The sequence below is a fragment of the Dendrobates tinctorius genome, unplaced genomic scaffold, assembly GCF_039654945.1.
Source record: "Dendrobates tinctorius isolate UK_male_01 unplaced genomic scaffold, ASM3965494v1 ptg000004l, whole genome shotgun sequence".
Lineage (NCBI taxonomy): Eukaryota > Metazoa > Chordata > Amphibia > Anura > Dendrobatidae > Dendrobates > Dendrobates tinctorius.
In genome coordinates this window covers 43,799,054-43,819,292 of record NW_027361672.1, presented here as the reverse complement: position 1 = coordinate 43,819,292, position 20,239 = coordinate 43,799,054, and the positions used below count along the sequence as shown (strand labels likewise).

General features: G+C 43.0%; 1 protein-coding gene across 1 annotated transcript; it reads right to left on the bottom strand.

Annotated features, from left to right (window-relative positions):
• Positions 1–712: 712 nt before the first annotated feature.
• On the bottom strand, positions 713–19,524 carry LOC141081000 (mas-related G-protein coupled receptor member H-like). Its single transcript, XM_073566080.1, has 2 exons — positions 19,414–19,524; positions 713–2,044 (listed from the first exon to the last, which is right to left on the bottom strand). The coding sequence occupies exon 2, from the start codon at positions 2,004–2,006 to the stop codon at positions 1,017–1,019; it is 990 nt and encodes a 329-aa protein (XP_073422181.1). The 5' UTR covers positions 2,007–2,044; positions 19,414–19,524; the 3' UTR covers positions 713–1,016.
• Between the last annotated feature and the right edge of the window lie 715 nt (positions 19,525–20,239).

Below are 20,239 nucleotides of genomic sequence, written 5' to 3'. Positions count from 1 at the left end.
CTTGGTTGATGAAATCTGTCTGTGTGGGGGTACTAAGAAGGCATTACACTTTGTAGAGTGTTCAAAGAGGCCATCATACTGAATGGGAGCACAGGAAGGCATTAAACTGTAATGGGGCATTAGGTGGACATTATTACTGTAACAGGTCATCAAAGGGGCATAGTCAGTGTGTTGGTACTATTACTGTTTGTGGGACACAGAGGGGGCACTATTACTGTGTGGTGTGCCCCACAAAAGGTGACACTATTTTTCTGGAATTTTATCTCTGTTCTTGGAAGGAAAGTTTGTATTCAAGCATTTTCTAGTTATGTTCCTGACAGGCTCTCTAAAATTGTCACATTTTAAAAAAAATGTCAAGGAACTGAATAAATTTAGTCTGAAAAAAATATTATTTTCCTTTCTGACCTGCAGATTACTTTTAGTAATTCACAACTAAAGGAATAATTAGGAGTAAATAAACTTTCAGGACATTTTTTCATATTCGGCATGGGCTGTAATTTCCTGCACAAAAGGGGCATGGGTCAGGAGACCTTAACCAAGCACTAAACAGACCCCGAACATTGCGTAGTTCATGAGACACTAGTACACACCTCTGCCTAAGCAGAAACACAAAGCTCTAACATTAGGAGCACCACAAGTGCCATAGTGTACTATCTAGACAATGAAAAGGTAGAGTACATAAATGTTCATTGTGGTAATTATGTGACAAATATAATATAAAAGTTTTTATTGCTTATCTGCATTTTAAAAGTGATAAAAGCACATTAATAGCAAAGTTTTAGTAATTTTCACAATTTTACCTTAAAATATAAAAAAACACGTTGCACGTAATGTGCTCACATTAGCATCATTGTTTCTATTTATAATGGAGGCATGACATCTCTGCTGGACCCATTTTCTAACAGATACTGACATATTTTGGGATACGTTTATTCTCGCAATACGATTGAAAACATCACATAAAAAAGTGACATTTGTGTACAGCTGGTTAATATTTATTTTCTATGCAAACTAATTTAGAAAGCACTTGGAAGGTGAATTTGGCTAGAAGTGTTAGCTGTCTGGTTACTTTTTGAGTCGTTACTTTCACCATTTTCTATTCTGAAGGCTCTTTCGAGGGCATCTTGAATGGATTGATTTTTCTTCTGCTTCCACTTTTTCCCAATAAGAAAATAGATATATGGGTCAAGTGTACAATTAAGCGCGGTACTATAGGAACTAGCAATGTGTAGAGAAAATTGAACTGTATTTGATGGTAGCAATCTGAAATACATTAAAAACCATGCAAAATTGAATGGGATGACAGATGAGATAAATATAACAACTGCAACGATAATGATGATGTAGAACTTCGTTGGATACTGATGGTTAAAAGTCCTCCTTACTGTAATGAGCAAGATAATACTTGAAACAACCATAATTGGTAAGCAGATAACAATAGATAAACCAAAAGTCATGATCTGAACCGCTGTACACTCCGTAGTATGGATGGAAAAAGCGCCGTTTGTGCATACCAAGTTCTCTGTGAGAGACTCTGCACATCCAAGCAGCCAAGCTGAGCCACAGATGATAGTGGACAACTTCTCAGGACGATGACATTGGTACCAGAAGGGAAATACAACGGAGAGGCACCTTTCTAAACTGACAGCTGTGAGGATAAGCATTCCTGAATATTGTGCAGTATCATAGAAGATTTCCAAAAATGTTAAAAGCGGTTTTTTCCCTTGAAAATTTGGATTCAGACTCACTAGTGTATTAATGTATATCATTTGTATTAATGAACTAAATATCAAAAATAGGAAGTCAGCCATCGATAGATTGATGATGTAAATAGTAAACTTGTTCTTCTTTATCTTGAAGCAAAGATACCAAAATACAGTAATATTTCCTATCAAGCCAATGAGACAGAGAAGTATGCAAATGGAAAATGTTAAGGTGAACTGAACATTAGTATAGCCAACTTCTGTCCTATTTTGGTTGATTGTATTTGAAGTTGTATTATTCATGTTTTAAGGCGTGGTAGCAAAAAAATCTTCTTTTTAACCTGTTAAGGAAAAAATATATTCTTTATTAGTAATTCTCAAATAAAAGCAGAATACATTCATAATTTCTCTTTACTATTTTAGATTCCTTTTATCTTTCTTAAATTACAATATGTGCAACCTATATTCTATAGCAAGACTTTTTTAATCTAACCTACATTGTCTGTTGTATAGTGAGGTTTAAATAATTCATGGGAAGCAGTACTTAAAGGGAATCTGTCACCCTTTTTTTTTGCCTATCAGCTGCCGGCATTGACATCATTGACATATCTACAGCATTCTGTAATGCTGAGCAAAAACAACAAAAACCCTCATAATGCATATAAAAGTCATGCTGTGCATGTGCACATAAATGCCCAATATAAGGAGTAGGAACGACTCAGAAAGAACTTTAAGAGAAGGAGGAATGGAGTCCAACTACATGCAAAATGATTTATTATGTGCAAAGACACACAAAGGAGCAGAACAAGATACACAGGTGTACAAACAGATATATAAGACCAGTGTCATGGTTAGCCGGATACAAAAAGAGAACCCAGAGCGACACAATCAATAATTGCAAAAGGTAGATAAATGCAGACAGGGTATGTCACAAAAATAATATTACCAAAAGGCATATAAGTGCTATAAAGACTCTCTAGTATTCATTGAAATAGGTTTGCAGGAGATACAACACTCCACAAGTAATGAGATGAATAGAGAAGAGAAATAATCTAGTCAAATATTGCACAATTGCCCGGTAAGAATATCATAAAGGGTTCTAACATACCCATCATGTTACCCATAACAAACCGCCTGAGGAAGCGGTTTTACCGCGAAATGCGCATTGGGGTTTCCCTGAGCGGCACCTTCTCCCGTTAACATGATGGGTATGTTATAACCCTTTATGATATTCTAACCGGGCAATTGTGCAATATTTGATTAGATTATTTCTCTTCTCTATTCATCTCATTACTTGTGGAGTGTTGTATCTCCTGCAAACCTATTTCAATGAATACTAGAGAGTCTTTATAGCACTTATATGCCTTTTGGTAATATTATTTTTGTGACATACCCTGTCTGCATTTATCTACCTTTTGCAATTATTGATTGTGTCGCTCTGGGTTCTCTTTTTGTATCTGGCTATCCATGACACTGGTCTTATATATCTGTTTTTACACTGTTGAGGGCAGAGCAGAATACTGCAGTGCGCAGGCGCCAGACCTCTCCTGACGCCTGCGCACTTCAGGACTCTGCTCTGCCCTCAATAGGGCAGAGCAGTGTGTCGGAGCCACTACAGGAAGGGAAGAAGAGGACGGCATCGTATGAAGATGGCAGGTGCCGGATCGGACCGCGACACCCATCGGACAGGATCGCCCCCTCTGGTGAGTATAATCAAATGTGTTTTTCTTATCTTTCAGGTTACATCGGGGGCTTATCTACAGCATTACAGAATGCTGTAGATAAGCCCCTGATGTCAATGCCGGCAGCTGATAGTAAAAAAAAAAAGGTGACAGATTCCCTTTAAATAAAATTACATTTTGAATACAGTTCACTTTCTAATACTTTTATTGGCAGTACATGGAAATCTCATAACTCTATGGATTGTTTAAACAGGTCCAAGGAAACACTTTGGTTTCCACTCTTTCACCCCTGTACAGGGAGATATCCTCCATGTAGGCCACTGGATTGTGTCGAGGAGTAGCTGCTGGCTGTTGGAGCAAGTTGGTATTAGAATAGTTTTATAGTCATATTAGAATCATAGAAAATAGGTCAGCAACAAAATTAGCTGATAGGGACTTAGTAAGAAGGATAGCTAGGGACTTAGTCATGAGGATAGCCAGACTCAAAACTAAGAGGATTGAATCGGGGGAAGAATCACCAGTCAAGTAAAGGGTGAAATAAGTCCAGTTAGCAAGGGGTGACAGATGGGGTGTGAAATCTAGATGTGTCAGATATCAGGATCAGGAAACAGATATAGCCCACAAGAGTTAGTATGAAAACCTAATTGGCAGGGCTTTAAGTGAACAGGTGAAATTGGTCAGATTGGACACCGAAATTGTTTGCCAACCGTTCCTTTTCACAGGCTGGTCAGCAAACCCTTATTTGCATATATTAAACATTATTCAAATAACTGGGAGGTGATCATGCTGACCAGAAGGAAGACGTACAATGTTTGCGCACCACTCAGCTCCACTCACAGACCATGGTGCCCTGAGGTGCTGGTCAGAATTTCCCCCCTGTAATTAGCACCACTTCCCAAATATAGTGGTGCACCTGATATTGGCAGTAGACAGAGCAAGAATGGGGTTTGGTGTCATAGACATATTTTTAAGACATGTCTTCAAGATGAAATTGGCAACACTGGTATGTGCTCACTGAGAAGTGAAGGAGGCACTTCTTTTAAGGCCCTTTTACATTTAGCGATGCACCAGCGATCCCGACCATGATATAACATGGTCATGATCGCTGCTAATGAGCTTCCACACAGGCAGATGTCACAGCGATGCAGCAGTGATACATCGGACGATACTTACCTTTCAGACGCGGCGATCCTGACGTCCTCCCACCCGCTTCCACACGTCGCTCGTCGGCGCCACAGGAAGCCCAGCAGGAAGCGCCCGACGAGAAATGGAGCCGGCCGATCTCGCGCGATCAGCGATGGACAGCGGAGGAGCCGGTCGGAGGTAAGTATCACACATAGCGATATCGCTATGTGTAAAACCCCCTTAAGCCTCTTATACTTCAACAGTTTACAGCTTAACCCCTTAACGACCAAGCCACTTTCTAGGTTAATGATCATGCCTTAATTTTGAAATCTGACCACTGTCACCTTATGTTGTTATAATTCTGGAACGCTTCAACGGATCCCACTGATTCTTAGATCGTTTTTTCGTGACATATTGTACTTCATGATAGTGGCAAAATTTCTTCGATATAACTTGTGTTTATTTATGAAAAAAATGGAAATATGGTGAAAATTTATAATATTTTGCAATTTTCAAACTTTTAACCTTTATGCCGCTAAATCAGAGAGATATGTCACACAAAATACTTAATAAATAACATTTCCCATATGACTACTTTACATCAGCACAGTTTTGGAAACAATATTTTTTTTGTTAGGAAGTTATAAGGGCTAAAATTTGACCAGCAATTTCTCATTTTTTCAACAAAATTTACAAAACTATATTTTTAGTGACCACCTCACATTTGAATTCACTTTGAGAAGTCAATATGACAAAAAAAAACAAAAGTGACACCATTCTAAAAACTGCACCCCTCAAGGTGCTCAAAACCACATTCAAAAATTTTATTAACCTTTCAGGTGCTTCACAAGAATTGAAGCAATATGGAAGGAAAAAATGAACATTAAATTTTTTTCTCAAAAATGTTACTTCGGATACAATTTTTTTTATTTTGTCAAGAGTATCAGGAGAAAATGAACCACAATATTTGTTATGAAATTTCTTCCGAGTACACCGATACCCCATGTCTGGAGGAAGACCACTCTTTCGGTGCACGGCAGGGCTCAGAAGAGAAGGAGCACTGTTGGAGGTTTTGAACGTAAAATTGGGTGGAATCGAGAGCAGACTCCATGTCGCGTTTGCAAAGCCCCTTTTGAAAATTAGACCCCCCAATGAGCTTATCTAGATATGCGGTGAGCACTTTGAACCCCCAAGTGCTTCGCAGAAGTTTATAACATAGAGCCGTGAAAATAAAAAATCATATTTTATCCACAAAAAAGATATTTTTGCCCCCAAATTTTTATTTTCACAAGGATAACAGGGGAAATTGGACCCCAAAAGTTGTTGTGCAATTTGTCCTGAGTATGCTGATACCCTCTATGTGTTGGAGGAACCACTGTTTGGACGCATGGCAGAGCTTGGAAGGGAAGGAGAACGGTTTGACTTTTCAATGCAAAATTGGCTGAAATTGAGATCAGACGCCATGTCGTGTTTGGAGACACCCTGATATGGCTAAACAGTGGACACCCCCCAAATCCAGCTCTAACCCTAACCCCAACACACCCCCAACCCTAACCCTAACCACAAACCTAACACTAACACACTCCTACCCCTAATTCCAACTCTAACAATAATTCCAACCCTAACCCTAATCCAAACCCTAACCCTAATCCCAACCCTAACCCTAACTTTAGCTCTAACCCTAACCCTAATGGGAAAAAGGAAATAAATAATTTTTTCTTATTTTATTATTTTTCCCTAACTAAGGGGGTGATAGCTGTTTTTTATAATGGGTTTTTATGTTTGGCAGCTGTCACACACTTAAAGACGCCTTGTTTATGAGTTGGGAAATCCATCCTGTCTGGCCTATACTTTTACTAGTGGTTCAGTCCCTCGGTCCTTGTTCACATTTACGTCACTTGACAAGTGGAAAGGTTTTAAATACAAGAGTTAGGACTGTCCCACAAGGGTTGCCGTGACGTGGCGGGATGGCTTGTACATTATTTTGATCATAATTATGTTTACTAAATACCCTTATTAATATTACTATCTTCTTGCAATTTTTGCAATTTATTTTTAACTTTTTTATTTCAGGATATTTGTTTTTGGTTTTCTCTGTGTAAAGGTCATGTGTTTATATGCATTTACATTTTGCATTAATTTACGTTTTCAGCTCTTACCCAGTTTCTCTTTTACATGCAAATATTACATTACCCTCATTGACAAATATATCTATACAGGGTCGGACTGGGGTGTCTTGGTCCCACCAGGGGAATGGACTCTAGGGGCCCACCCTACAGCTATATGCAAATATCTGTCAGTCGTTATACCCATTATAGTGGTGCATCGGCTGTAAAACACAGGCGGCACCTGCACAACTACTGTGCGCCCCAATAACTGGGATGTATAATTACAGTAGTTTACATTAATGGGGTTCTTTAGTTATAACAAGTTATCACTGATGAAAAGGTTCCACAGGATAGGCGATCACTTTGTTCCGACCATTAGAAACTGTACCAATAGGAGGAATGAGGAAGATTTATCCTTGATAGGCCACTTATCACCATTTTAAAATGGAGTGGCAGGTGGGATGTTTGACCGCAGCTTCATTCATTCTCTTTGGGGCTTCTAGAAAAAGACAAGTGCAGTCACTAAGGGAATGAATAGATAAGTGGTCAAATCGGATATGCCACTCCAGTCTAAATGGCATGAAAAGTTGCACATTTTGCTGGATGGGTGAAGCAATCAGACCCTCATCAATCAATACGTTATTACTTATCCAGTGGAGAGGTGATTACTTTTTTCCACAGGAAACCCCTGTAAGTGCATCTCTGCCACTGTGTACAAAGTATTTAATCCCTAATGGAAATAAAGAATCTTCTCCTAATTAATATCAGAGAGAACAAATGACCACCATACACAACACAATCCCCTATACCAAGACCAATACCACCACATACAGGAAGAAATACTAAAACAGCATGATCAGACCACATAATGACCAAATAATACTACATACAAGGGACAAATACTGCCACACTATGACCAGACCACATAGTACCATTACATAGTGACCAAATAATATGACATATTACCAGCATATAGGGACCAAATAATACCACATACAAGGAGAAATACTGCCACACCGTGACCAGACCACAAATTACCACCACATAGTGAGCAAGTACTACAATACTGATTATGAATACAAATCACAATGCTAACAACATTGTTATTACCATCAGTGACATTATACGCAGGAGCTCTGTATATAGTATCAGTGTACAGGTAATACAGTGATCACCAGTGACATTATACACAGGAGCTTTGTATATAGTGTCAGTGTACAGATAATACAGTGATCACTAGTGACATTATACACAGGAGCTCTGTATATAGTGTCAGTGTACAGATAAAACAGTGATTACCAGTGATATACACAGGAGCTCTGTATATAGTGTCAGTGTACAGGTAATACATTGATCACCAGTGACATTATACATGGGAGCTCTGTACACAGTATATAGTGTGCATGTACATGTAATGCAATGACTCACCAGTGACATCTGTAGTTGAAGTCCTTCATCTTCGCTTTTATACTTCAACCAGCACAGACTGCCATCTGTTATGAATGGGTCACCGAGGAGGAAAAAACCTAAACATGCTAAGCCCAGAAAAACCAGAGAAGTTGGTAACTATGCAGATTGAAGATCCCTGATCCTACCACACAACTAGCAGGAACCGTGGAGCGTGCCTACGATTAACCTAGACGCCTCGTCACAGCCGGAGAACTAAATAAGCCTAAAGCAAGAAAAGGGAAAACTAACTGCCCCAGAGCAGACCCCAAAGGAATAGACAGCCCCCACACATGTATTGACGGTGAAACAAGATGAAAACACAAACACAGGTAGGAAAATAGGCTGAGCAAACGATGGGGCCCAAACTAACTAGAAAGGAGAGGAAAGGACAGACACTGTCTGCAATCTGCCCAAAACCCTACAAAATAATGTCCAACACTTCTGATAACAAAATTAACCCTGAAGTCACTAGACTGCTCCCACTATATCATCACTCTGAAATATTCTGAGACAGAACAAAAAGAGGCCAATCTAATAAGGGACAAAAAGCAAATTGGCAAACACAGATAAATAAGAGTGGAAATTCTGCACAGCCCAAGATGGGGCTGGCTGACCACACAAAAAACTGAATAGAACAACAAAATCAAGTGTGAACATTAACAGAGAAATTTAGCTTGAGCTGACTGGAACAGAGCTGAGAACCAAGACCTGACAAGCAGAAGGAATCACCAGCAACTGAATAGGGCGTCGGCTGTCTTAAATCCAATCTGAGACTCCTGAGATCCAATCGTCATCCTTATTCTCAGGTGGCAGATCTCCACCGATCAAATCAGCCTCACTACCTCCTGTTACCACCAGAGGGAGTCTGGAAGGAGAACCAGAGAATGAACTCACAACAGCCATCACTTCTTTCAACCAGGACTTGTCTCTGCAAAAAATAACGCAAAGTCATCAATAGCTGATCACTTCCAGAGCACTTTCTCCTCTTTTTTCCTTGACTTCTACACTACATCAGATGAAGAGGAAACGTGACATAGTACTACCCTGCACAGTAACAGGACCTCCCTTTTGTTCCCTCCATGGAAAACCGTTTCGTAAAATGTAAATTATATTACAATAGTAATAATGTCCCTAATTAGGCCTCTTTCACACATCAGTTTTTTGCCTTCAGGCGCGATCCGGCTTTTTTTGGAAAAAACGGATCCGGCAAAATGCAATGCCGGATCCGGTTTTTCCCCATTGACTTGCATTAGCGCCGGATCGTGCCGGATGGCATTGCGTTTCATCCGTTTTTTGCCGGATACGGCAACTTGTCTCATTCCGGCGTCTTGAAAAAACGTCTACTGTAACGTTTTTTGTCTCCGGCGAAAAAGCCGGAAGCGCCGGATCCGGCGCTTCCAGCTTTTTGCTACAATGAAAGTCTATGGGCGCCGGAATGCGCCGGATCCAGAAAAAGACGGATCCAGCAACCGGATGCAGTTTTTTTAAGTCTGCGCATGCTCAGATCCAATTGGCCAGCCTCCAGGAACAGAGACGGATCCAGCAAAAAAACGGATCCGTTTCTACAGTTCTCCAAAATTTATGCCGGATCCGTTTTTTCTAAAAAAAAGCCGGATCATGCCTGACGGCAAAAAACTGATGTGTGAAAGTAGCCTTAGACTCTAAAGAAATTATGTTCCCCACTTGTCACCGTAAACTAATATAGCATGTTCCTCATTCTGGTCCTCGAACAGTAATTACCGTATATACTCGAATATAAGCCGAGATTTTCAGCCTATTTTTTGGGGCTGAAAGTCCCCCTCTCAGCTTATATTCGAGTCATATACACCAGGGGGTCGGAGGGGGGGGTGGGGATATCAGGTCATACTTACCCGTCCTGGCACGGTCTCTGCAGCCCCCAGCTTCTCCGCGATCTCCCTTCCTTCAGCGGTCACATGGTACCACTCATTACACTCATGAATATGCGCATATTCATGAGTGTAATGAGCGGTACCACGTGACCGCTGAAAGCAGGAAGATTGCGGAGAAGCTGGGGGCTGCGGAGACCGTGCCAGGACGAGTAAGTATAGCGATACTCACCTGTCCCCTGGTCCATCGCTGCTTGCTGCTGTCTGGCACGTCATCTGTCAGTGACGTTCAGACAGCAGAGGGCAAGGTGACGTGGTTAGTGCGCGTCGTGCCCCCTGCAGTCTGAACATCACTGACAGATGACGTGCCAGACAGCAGCAAGCAGCGATGGACCGGGAGACAGGTGAATATCTCAGGTGCCAGCAGTGACACCGGCACCTGGCCCCAGTGACAGAAAGGTGAGTATGTCTTTTTTTTATTTTTAAATGCAGCAGCGGCAGCACATGGGGGCATAATCTATGGAGCACCTTATGGGGCAGCATATAGGGGTATAATCTATGGAGCATCTTATAGGGGCAGCATATAGGGGCATAATCTATGGAGCATCTTATGGGGGCAGCATATAGGGGTATAATCTATGGAGCATCTTATAGGGGCAGCATATAGGGGCATAATCTATGGAGCATCTTATGGGGGCAGCATATAGGGGTATAATCTATGGCGCACCTTATAGGGGCAGCATATGGGGGAATAATCTATGGAGCATCTTATAGGGGCAGCATATGAGGGAATAATCTATGGAAGATCTTATGGGGGCAGCATATGGGGGCATAATCTATGGAGCATCTTATGGGGGCAGCATATTGGGGCATAACCTATGGAGCATCTTATGGGGGAAGCATATGGGGGAATAATCTATGGAGCATCTTATGGGGGCAGCATATGGGGGCATAATCTATGGAGCATCTTATGCGGGCAGCATATGTGGGAATAATCTATGCAACATCTTATAGGGGCAGCATATGGGGGCATAATCTATGGAGCATTTTATGGGGGCAGCATATTGGGGCATAATCTATGGAGCATCTTATTGGGGCAGCATATGGGGGCATAATCTATGGAGCATCTTATAGGGCAGCATATGGGGGCATAATCTATGGAGCATCTTATGGGAGCAGCATATAGGGGCATAATCTATGGAGCATCTTATGGGAGCAGCATATAGGGACATAATCTATGGAGCATCTTATGGGGGCAGCATATAGGGGTATAATCTATGGAGGATCTTATGGGGGCAGCATATGGGAGGCATAATCTATGGAGCATCTTATGGGGGCAGCATATTGGGGCATAATCTATGGAGCATCTTATAGGGGCAGCATATGGGGGCATAATCTATGGAGCATCTTATGGGGCAGCATATGGGGGCATAATCTATGGAGCATCTTATAGGGCAGCATATGGGGGCATAATCTATGGAGCATCTTATGGGAGCAGCATATAGGGACATAATCTATGGAGCATCTTATAGGGGCAGCATATGGGGGCATAATCTATGGAGCATCTTATAGGGGCAGCATATGGGGGCATAATCTATGGAGCATCTTATGGGGCAGCATATGGGGGCATAATCTATGGAGCATCTTATGGGGCAGCATATGGGGGCATAATCTATGGAGCATCTTATGGGGCAGCATATGGGGGCATAATCTATGGAGCATCTTATAGGGCAGCATATAGGGGCATAATCTATTGAGCATCTTATAGGGCAACATATGGGGGCATAATCTATGGAGCATCTTATGGGAGCAGCATATAGGGGCATAATCTATGGAGCATCTTATGGGAGCAGCATATAGGGACATAATCTATGGAGCATCTTATGGGGGCAGCATATAGAGGAATAATATATGGAGCATCTTATAGGGGCAGCATATGGGGGAATAATCTATGGAGGATCTTATGGGGGCAGCATATGGGAGGCATAATCTATGGAGCATCTTATGGGGGCAGCATATTGGGGCATAATCTATGGAGCATCTTATAGGGGCAGCATATGGGGGCATAATCTATGGAGCATCTTATGGGGCAGCATATGGGGGCATAATCTATGGAGCATCTTATAGGGCAGCATATGGGGGCATAATCTATGGAGCATCTTACGGGAGCAGCATATAGGGACATAATCTATGGAGCATCTTATAGGGGCAGCATATGGGGGCATAATCTATGGAGCATCTTATAGGGGCAGCATATGGGGGCATAATCTATGGAGCATCTTATGGGGCAGCATATGGGGGCATAATCTATGGAGCATCTTATAGGGGCAGCATATGGGGGCATAATCTATGGAGCATCTTATAGGGGCAGCATATGGGGGCATAATCTATGGAGCATCTTATGGGGCAGCATATGGGGGCATAATCTATGGAGCATCTTATGGGGCAGCATATGGGGGCATAATCTATGGAGCATCTTATGGGGCAGCATATTGGGGCATAATCTATGGAGCATCTTATTGGGGCAGCATATGGGGGCATAATCTATGGAGCATCTTATAGGGCAGCATATGGGGGCATAATCTAAGGAGCATCTTATGGGAGCAGCATATAGGGGCATAATCTATGGAGCATCTTATGGGAGCAGCATATAGGGACATAATCTATGGAGCATCTTATGGGGGCAGCATATAGGGGTATAATCTATGGAGGATCTTATGGGGGCAGCATATGGGAGGCATAATCTATGGAGCATCTTATGGGGGCAGCATATTGGGGCATAATCTATGGAGCATCTTATAGGGGCAGCATATGGGGGCATAATCTATGGAGCATCTTATGGGGCAGCATATGGGGGCATAATCTATGGAGCATCTTATAGGGGCAGCATATGGGGGCATAATCTATGGAGCATCTTATGGGGCAGCATATGGGGGCATAATCTATGGAGCATCTTATGGGGCAGCATATGGGGGCATAATCTATGGAGCATCTTATGGGGCAGCATATGGGGGCATAATCTATGGAGCATCTTATAGGGCAGCATATAGGGGCATAATCTATGGAGCATCTTATGGGAGCAGCATATAGGGACATAATCTATGGAGCATCTTATGGGGGCAGCATATAGGGGTATAATCTATGGAGCATCTTATATGGGCAGCATATGGAGGAATAATCTATGGAGCATCTTATAGGGGCAGCATATAGAGGAATAATATATGGAGCATCTTATAGGGGCAGCATATGGGGGAATAATCTATGGAGGATCTTATGGGGGCAGCATATGGGAGGCATAATCTATGGAGCATCTTATGGGGGCAGCATATTGGGGCATAATCTATGGAGCATCTTATAGGGGCAGCATATGGGGGCATAATCTATGGAGCATCTTATGGGGCAGCATATGGGGGCATAATCTATGGAGCATCTTATAGGGCAGCATATGGGGGCATAATCTATGGAGCATCTTACGGGAGCAGCATATAGGGACATAATCTATGGAGCATCTTATAGGGGCAGCATATGGGGGCATAATCTATGGAGCATCTTATAGGGGCAGCATATGGGGGCATAATCTATGGAGCATCTTATGGGGCAGCATATGGGGGCATAATCTATGGAGCATCTTATGGGGCAGCATATGGGGGCATAATCTATGGAGCATCTTATAGGGCAGCATATGGGGGCATAATCTATGGAGCATCTTATGGGAGCAGCATATAGGGGCATAATCTATGGAGCATCTTATGGGGCAGCATATGGGGGCATAATCTATGGAGCATCTTATGGGGCAGCATATGGGGGCATAATCTATGGAGCATCTTATAGGGCAGCATATGGGGGCATAATCTATGGAGCATCTTATGGGAGCAGCATATAGGGACATAATCTATGGAGCATCTTATGGGGGCAGCATATAGTGGTATAATCTATGGAGCATCTTATATGGGCAGCATATGGAGGAATAATCTATGGAGCATCTTATAGGGGCAGCATATAGAGGAATAATATATGGAGCATCTTATAGGGGCAGCATATGGGGGAATAATCTATGGAGGATCTTATGGGGGCAGCATATGGGAGGCATAATCTATGGAGCATCTTATGGGGGCAGCATATTGGGGCATAATCTATGGAGCATCTTATAGGGGCAGCATATGGGGGCATAATCTATGGAGCATCTTATTGGGGCAGCATATGGGGGCATAATCTATGGAGCATCTTATGGGGCAGCATATGGGGGCATAATCTGTGGAGCATCTTATGGGGGCAGCATATGGGGCCTATTCTATGGAGCATCTTATGGGGCCTATTTTATGGAACATTTTATGGGGCAGCATATGGAGCATAATCTATGGAACATCTTATGGGGCCATAACCTTTATGGAGCAGCATATGGGGCATATTATTCTATGTAGCATTTTATGAGGCTATCATGAACTGTATGGAGCATTATGTGGGGCTCCTGATTCTATATGAATATTCAAAAACATTTAACCTACTGATGTCTCAATTTTACTTTTATTGGTATCCATTTTTATTTTTAAAATTTACCAGTAGCTGCTGCATTTTCCACGCTAGGCTTATACTCGAGTCAATAAGTTTTCCCAGTTTTTTGTGGCAAAATTAGGGGGGGTCGGCTTATACTCGGGTCGGCTTATACTCGAGTATATACGGTAAGTCCCTCATCCTGGCCCCCTTTACTTAATCTTGCCCAGCCTGGCCCCCTATATTTTATAATATGCCCCAGCCTGGCCCCCTTTATTTTAAAATATGCCCCAGCCTGGCCCCCAGATATCCATCCCACTTCCCCAGCTATACATACTGGCCCATATATGTCCCTTGTCCTACCCCACAATATATCTCTCCTGGACCCCCATATATACCTCCTGGTCCCTTGTCCTGGCTCCCCATATATATTCATCCTGCCCCCCCATATATATGCTTCCTGGTCTCTTGTTCTGCCCCCCATATATCCATCCTGGCCCCACATATATGCAACCTGGACCCCATATATATCCATCCTGGCCCCACATATATGCAACCTGCCCCCCATATATATCCATCCTGGCCCCTCCCCATATATCCATCCTGCCCCCCATATATATGCACATCCTGGTTCCTTATCCTGCCCTCCTCCCCATAAATCCATCTTGGCCCCCATATATATGCATCCTGGCTCCCCATAAATCCATCCTGGTCCCTTGTCCTGCCCCTCCCCATATATCCATCCTGGCCCGCATATATGCATTCTAGCACCCTCTGTATATCAATCCTGCCCCCCTCCATATACCCTTCCTACCCCCCATATATCCATCCTGCCCCCTCCCATACATCCATCCTGGCCCCACATATATCCATCCTGGCCCACCATATATATGCATACTGCCCCCCCATATATATGCATCCTAGTCCCTTGTCCTGCCATCCATAAACCCATCCTGGCCCCCCATATATATGCATCCTGACTCCTCCATATATTTATCTTAGCACCCCATATAGCCATCCTGGTCCATTGTCCTGCCCCCCATATATCCATCCTGGCACCCCATATATCCATCCTGGCCCCCCATATGTATCCATCCTGTTCCCTTGTCCTGCCCCCCCATATTCCCATATATCCATCCTGGCCCCCGAAACTCAATCCAGCCCCCCATATGTATCCATACAACCCCTTGTCCTACCCCCATATCTCCATCCTGGCCCCATATGTATCCATCTGGCCCCTTATCCTGTCCCCCATATGTATTGATCCTGGCCCCCCATGTGTATCCATCCTGGCTCCCCATGTGTATCCATCCAGGTCTCTTGTCCTGCCCCTGACCCCCCATGTGTATCCATCTGGGCCTCTTCTCCTGCTCCTTGCCCCCCTTATGTGTATCCATCCTGGCCACCCCAGTATGTGTATCCATCCTGACCACCCCCGCATGTGTATCCATCTTGGCCATCCCCATATGTGTAACCATCCTGGCCTCCCCGTATGTGTATCCATCCTGCCTCCCGTATGTGTATCCATCCTGGACACCTTCCCCTCATATGTTGGCCTCCTTCCCCCATATGTATATCCTTCCTGGCCACCCCCATATGTGTATCCATCCTAGCCATCCCCGTATGTGTATCCATCCTGGCCACCCCCATATGTGTATCCATCCTGGCCCCCTTCCCCCGTATGTGTATCCATCCTGACCCCCTTCCCCCATCAATGTATCTATCCTGTCCCCCTTCGCCCATGTGTATCCATCCTGGCCCCTTTCTCCCCGTATGTGTATTCATCCTGGCCCCCTTCCCCCTGCATGTGTATGCATCATGGTCCCCTTCCCCCTGTATGTGTATCTGGACCCCTCCCCCCTGTATATATATCCATCCTTGACCCCTTCCCCCTGTATATTTATCCATCCTGGCCTCCTTCCCCCCATATGTGTATGCATCCTGGCCCCCTCCCCCCATATGTGTATCCATCCTGGCTCCCTTCCCCCGTTAGTGTATCCATCCTGGCCCCCTACCCCTGTATATGTATGCATTCTGGTCCCCTTCCCCCTCATATGTGTATGCATCCTGGCCCCCTTCTCCCTGTATGTGTATCCATCCTGGCCCCCTTCCTCCTGCATGTGTATCCATTCTGGCCCCTTCCCCTCCTTAGTGTATCCATCCTGGCCCCCTTCACCCAGTGTAAGAGAGAGAGAGAGAGAAGGAAAAAAAAAACCTTGCTCTTACCTGCCTGCGCTCCCGGCGGCGTCCTCCTCCTCTGCAGGTCCGGCGCGCTCATAGTATAATGGCCGCCGACATAGCAGAGGCCGGCGATAAATGTGTGCACCCGTCACATGCGGCGAATGACGCTGATGTCATACGCCAGTGACGACGGGCGCGCACTTTCCAGTATCGATCGGGACGTGCGCCGCAGCGGTTCAGGCAATCAACGTTGTGTGCACGTGCCCCTGCACATACGTGGTCTGCGCTTTTAAAGGGCCCGTACCCCTAAAAACTGCAGACTTTTCTTTTTTCTTCTCCTCCTCTCCTTCCCACAGCCAAGGGCCCATCGAGGATATCCCCGGTACCTTGCCAAGACAGACCGACCCTGTATGTATATAATCTGGTTAATCATAAACTGGATAGTTTGGTAAATGAATGCTGAGATGCTGTCCTTGTCTTACGTAATGAATTAAGTGTCTTATGCCAAACACTGCTGATCAACATAATATAGATAAAAAAAAATTAAACATGTGCACATTTTTACTATCGTCATGTCTGTAAAAGCTTTAAGGCTTAGTTTCCACGATGATGACTCTGCACATGTATTCTACGCAAAATAACACAGCATTTTAGAGGCCCTGAAAAGTGAAGGAGATTTAAAGAAATCTCATGCCCACTATGTTTTTTTAAGCTGCATAAACTGACCTGGTGTATTTTTTAAATCTGCAGCATATGAGATTCTCTCATGGTAAAAAAAATATGTGGATTTTCCCCATAGAATTCAATGAGAAATTAGAAAAATCCCCAGGTTTGAAATATGACATATAAAAAAAAAAACAAAAACCTTAGAAGAAAAAAAAACCACATTTTAAAATATTACTTAAAAATGCTATGAAAAATTCATGTAACCTAATTTAGAGAAGTGGTGGCAGAAGGGCAGCAGAAAATCTACAACATGAAGAGCTCACCAAATACTCATCGTGGGAACTTAGCCTTAAAGAGAATTTTTACCATGAAAATGCCGTCCAATCTGCTGATATCGCGTTATAGATCAGGAGGAGCTGAGGAGACTGACAGCTACTAGTGATGAGCAAATGTTCCGGGATAAGGCGTTATGTGAGCATGATCGGGTGCTAATCGAGTGACTTCAGCATGTTCAAATAATATGTTCGAGTCCTTGTGCCTGCATGTCTAACAAACAGGCAATCTCTCCATGTGTTGCGACGGCCGAACAGCGGTGAGACATGCAACCGGACTCGAACATATTATTCGAGAGCGCCGAAGACACTCAGTTAGCACCCGAGTATGCTTGGATAACACCTGGTCTGAGCATTTTCACTCATCAATAACAGCTACCTCTGTACACACTTATACAAAGGAAACTGTCAGTCACTGATAGGACCGCTGACTGGACTGAAAAGCCAAGAAAGAGCAGAGGATTAAATGATGAAATCACAGGTTAGGCCGGTGTCACACTCAACGATAAAAAAAATCGGTCCGATTTTTTCGCTAGTGTGACTCCGGCCTTATACTGAATCAATTCCCCCAAAACTACCTATCATTCTGCTTTGCTCTCCCTGCTCTATAACATAAAGTCTGCAAAATAGACTGCATTTTCATGGTGACAGATTCGTCAGGACGTCGGAACAAGGACTAAAGCCAGGTTCAGATTACGTTAGGGCAGTCTGTTCAACATATGCGTTAAACGGACTGCGCTGGCGCAACTGCCTTTTTTGGATCGCGTTATGCGATCACGCTAGCGCAGAGAAGCATGTGCGCTAGCAGTGATGGACCCTCGGACGCTGCAGACCGCGTCCGAGGGTCTGTCACAGAATGACAGCACATCGCTATCACATGCCGAGTATGACATGCGTTAGCGATGCGTTTGTCTATAGAAGTCTATGGGTGCGTTAATGCTGCTATGTAACAGATGAGTTAAATGCACCCCCCTAATGCTATGTGAACCCAGCCTTAGTTTGTAACTCTCAGGCGTTTCTGAAAAAAACAAGGGAGATTATAGAGATCCCTGACTAGCCTGGTGCCAACAAAGGCCGGCTTCTTCCCACACCACTCCATTGATTGATCGGTCTCTACCTACGTACATATGTCAGTCACCTGGAGTGGTGCAGGAAGTAGCATCTTCACGTGAGTTTTTTTCTGAAATCCTGCAGAGTTCAGATTAAAATATACCTGACTGCAATCATGTAGCCAGGATCTGATTCTTGCTTTGGGCAACATGAAAGGTTCCCTGTAAGAGGTAGATTTGACCAATACTGTCATACACAATGTGGCATTGTAGTTGAGGCAGTGTGATTGATAGAGCTGCATTCCAACTTGCATAACCTGGCATGAAGAAGTTGCATTCTTGATTTTTAATGAATGTTTTTATATTATGAGACAGAAGCATAGCTTTACAAAAACAACGTCTAGTAACTTAAAAAGCGTATACTAACACATGAGCGAGAGATCCGTGGTACACAATAGTTATTTATATATGGAGATTGAGCAAATATTGAACGTGTCCTAAGAAGTCATAAGACTGAAAAGTCCTTGTAAATAGTCACGTATCATCAAAATGATTTTTTTTCTAACACCATTCTCACTTCAAAATGTCATGAAACATCGGTGTATACAACATAAGAGACAGCAGCATGCAGGCGATGATTTCTTACATTATCCAAATAAATTCTACATCTGATTGCAGAATCATAGCACACAATGAAATGAGGCATAGCAAAGGAGAAATTAGTAACCAGTATGCAATAATATATCAGACAGTCACTGCTGGAAGGGAGATTGCACCAACCTGTAATGTTTCTCTCGTCTTGGATGAATGCTGGATATTCCAATAATGTCATTTTATAATTCAGAGGTGAGAATGGCTGTCCCTGCCTTCCTGACAGCTCTAATGATCTGAGGCTTTATAGGTGGAGCTACATCACATATTAAAGCTACAAGAGCAGTTCCAGCACAGCATAGGATATGCTATAATTACATACATTATGGAAGTATTAATTAATACATCTTCACATATTATTTACATCATACAATCCAATTAAAGAGAAACATTATAGTTTCACATCTACTATGACACATTATCTAAGTAGGACTGTAACAAATATGAAATGTACTAATTTTTATGAATGTATGAATATATATGAATTATATGACACTTCTATACTAAAGGTTGTGGTTTTAAAGCATACATGACCTTTCACAAAAAACTTGTAGAAAAACCCAATTTGTTTGCTTTTGCTTTCATGCTCCCTAATGTCAGACTGCATTTGGTGCACAAGCCAGTCTTAATACGTTCAATCTCCTGAAATCGCATACAGTACTCGGTAACCTGCCACCATATGCTAGCAACGTATAGGCTACAACTTCATTTCCCTTGCTTCCATGCCAAATCCTAAACATCGTTCTCCTTTTATTAAGTTTGTCTTGAGTAGAAATATATATTATCGCCTTACCAAGTCTGTCTATCTCACCCTAAATATATTGTGCATAGGAAAATTAAATAGGTCATTGATTTTGACTGTGCCATGGCTTTATTGGCTCTGTATGATGCTGATTTTATACTGCATCCAATATTTACAAAGGCAATGAATGGAAAAAAACTGGTTAGTATATGC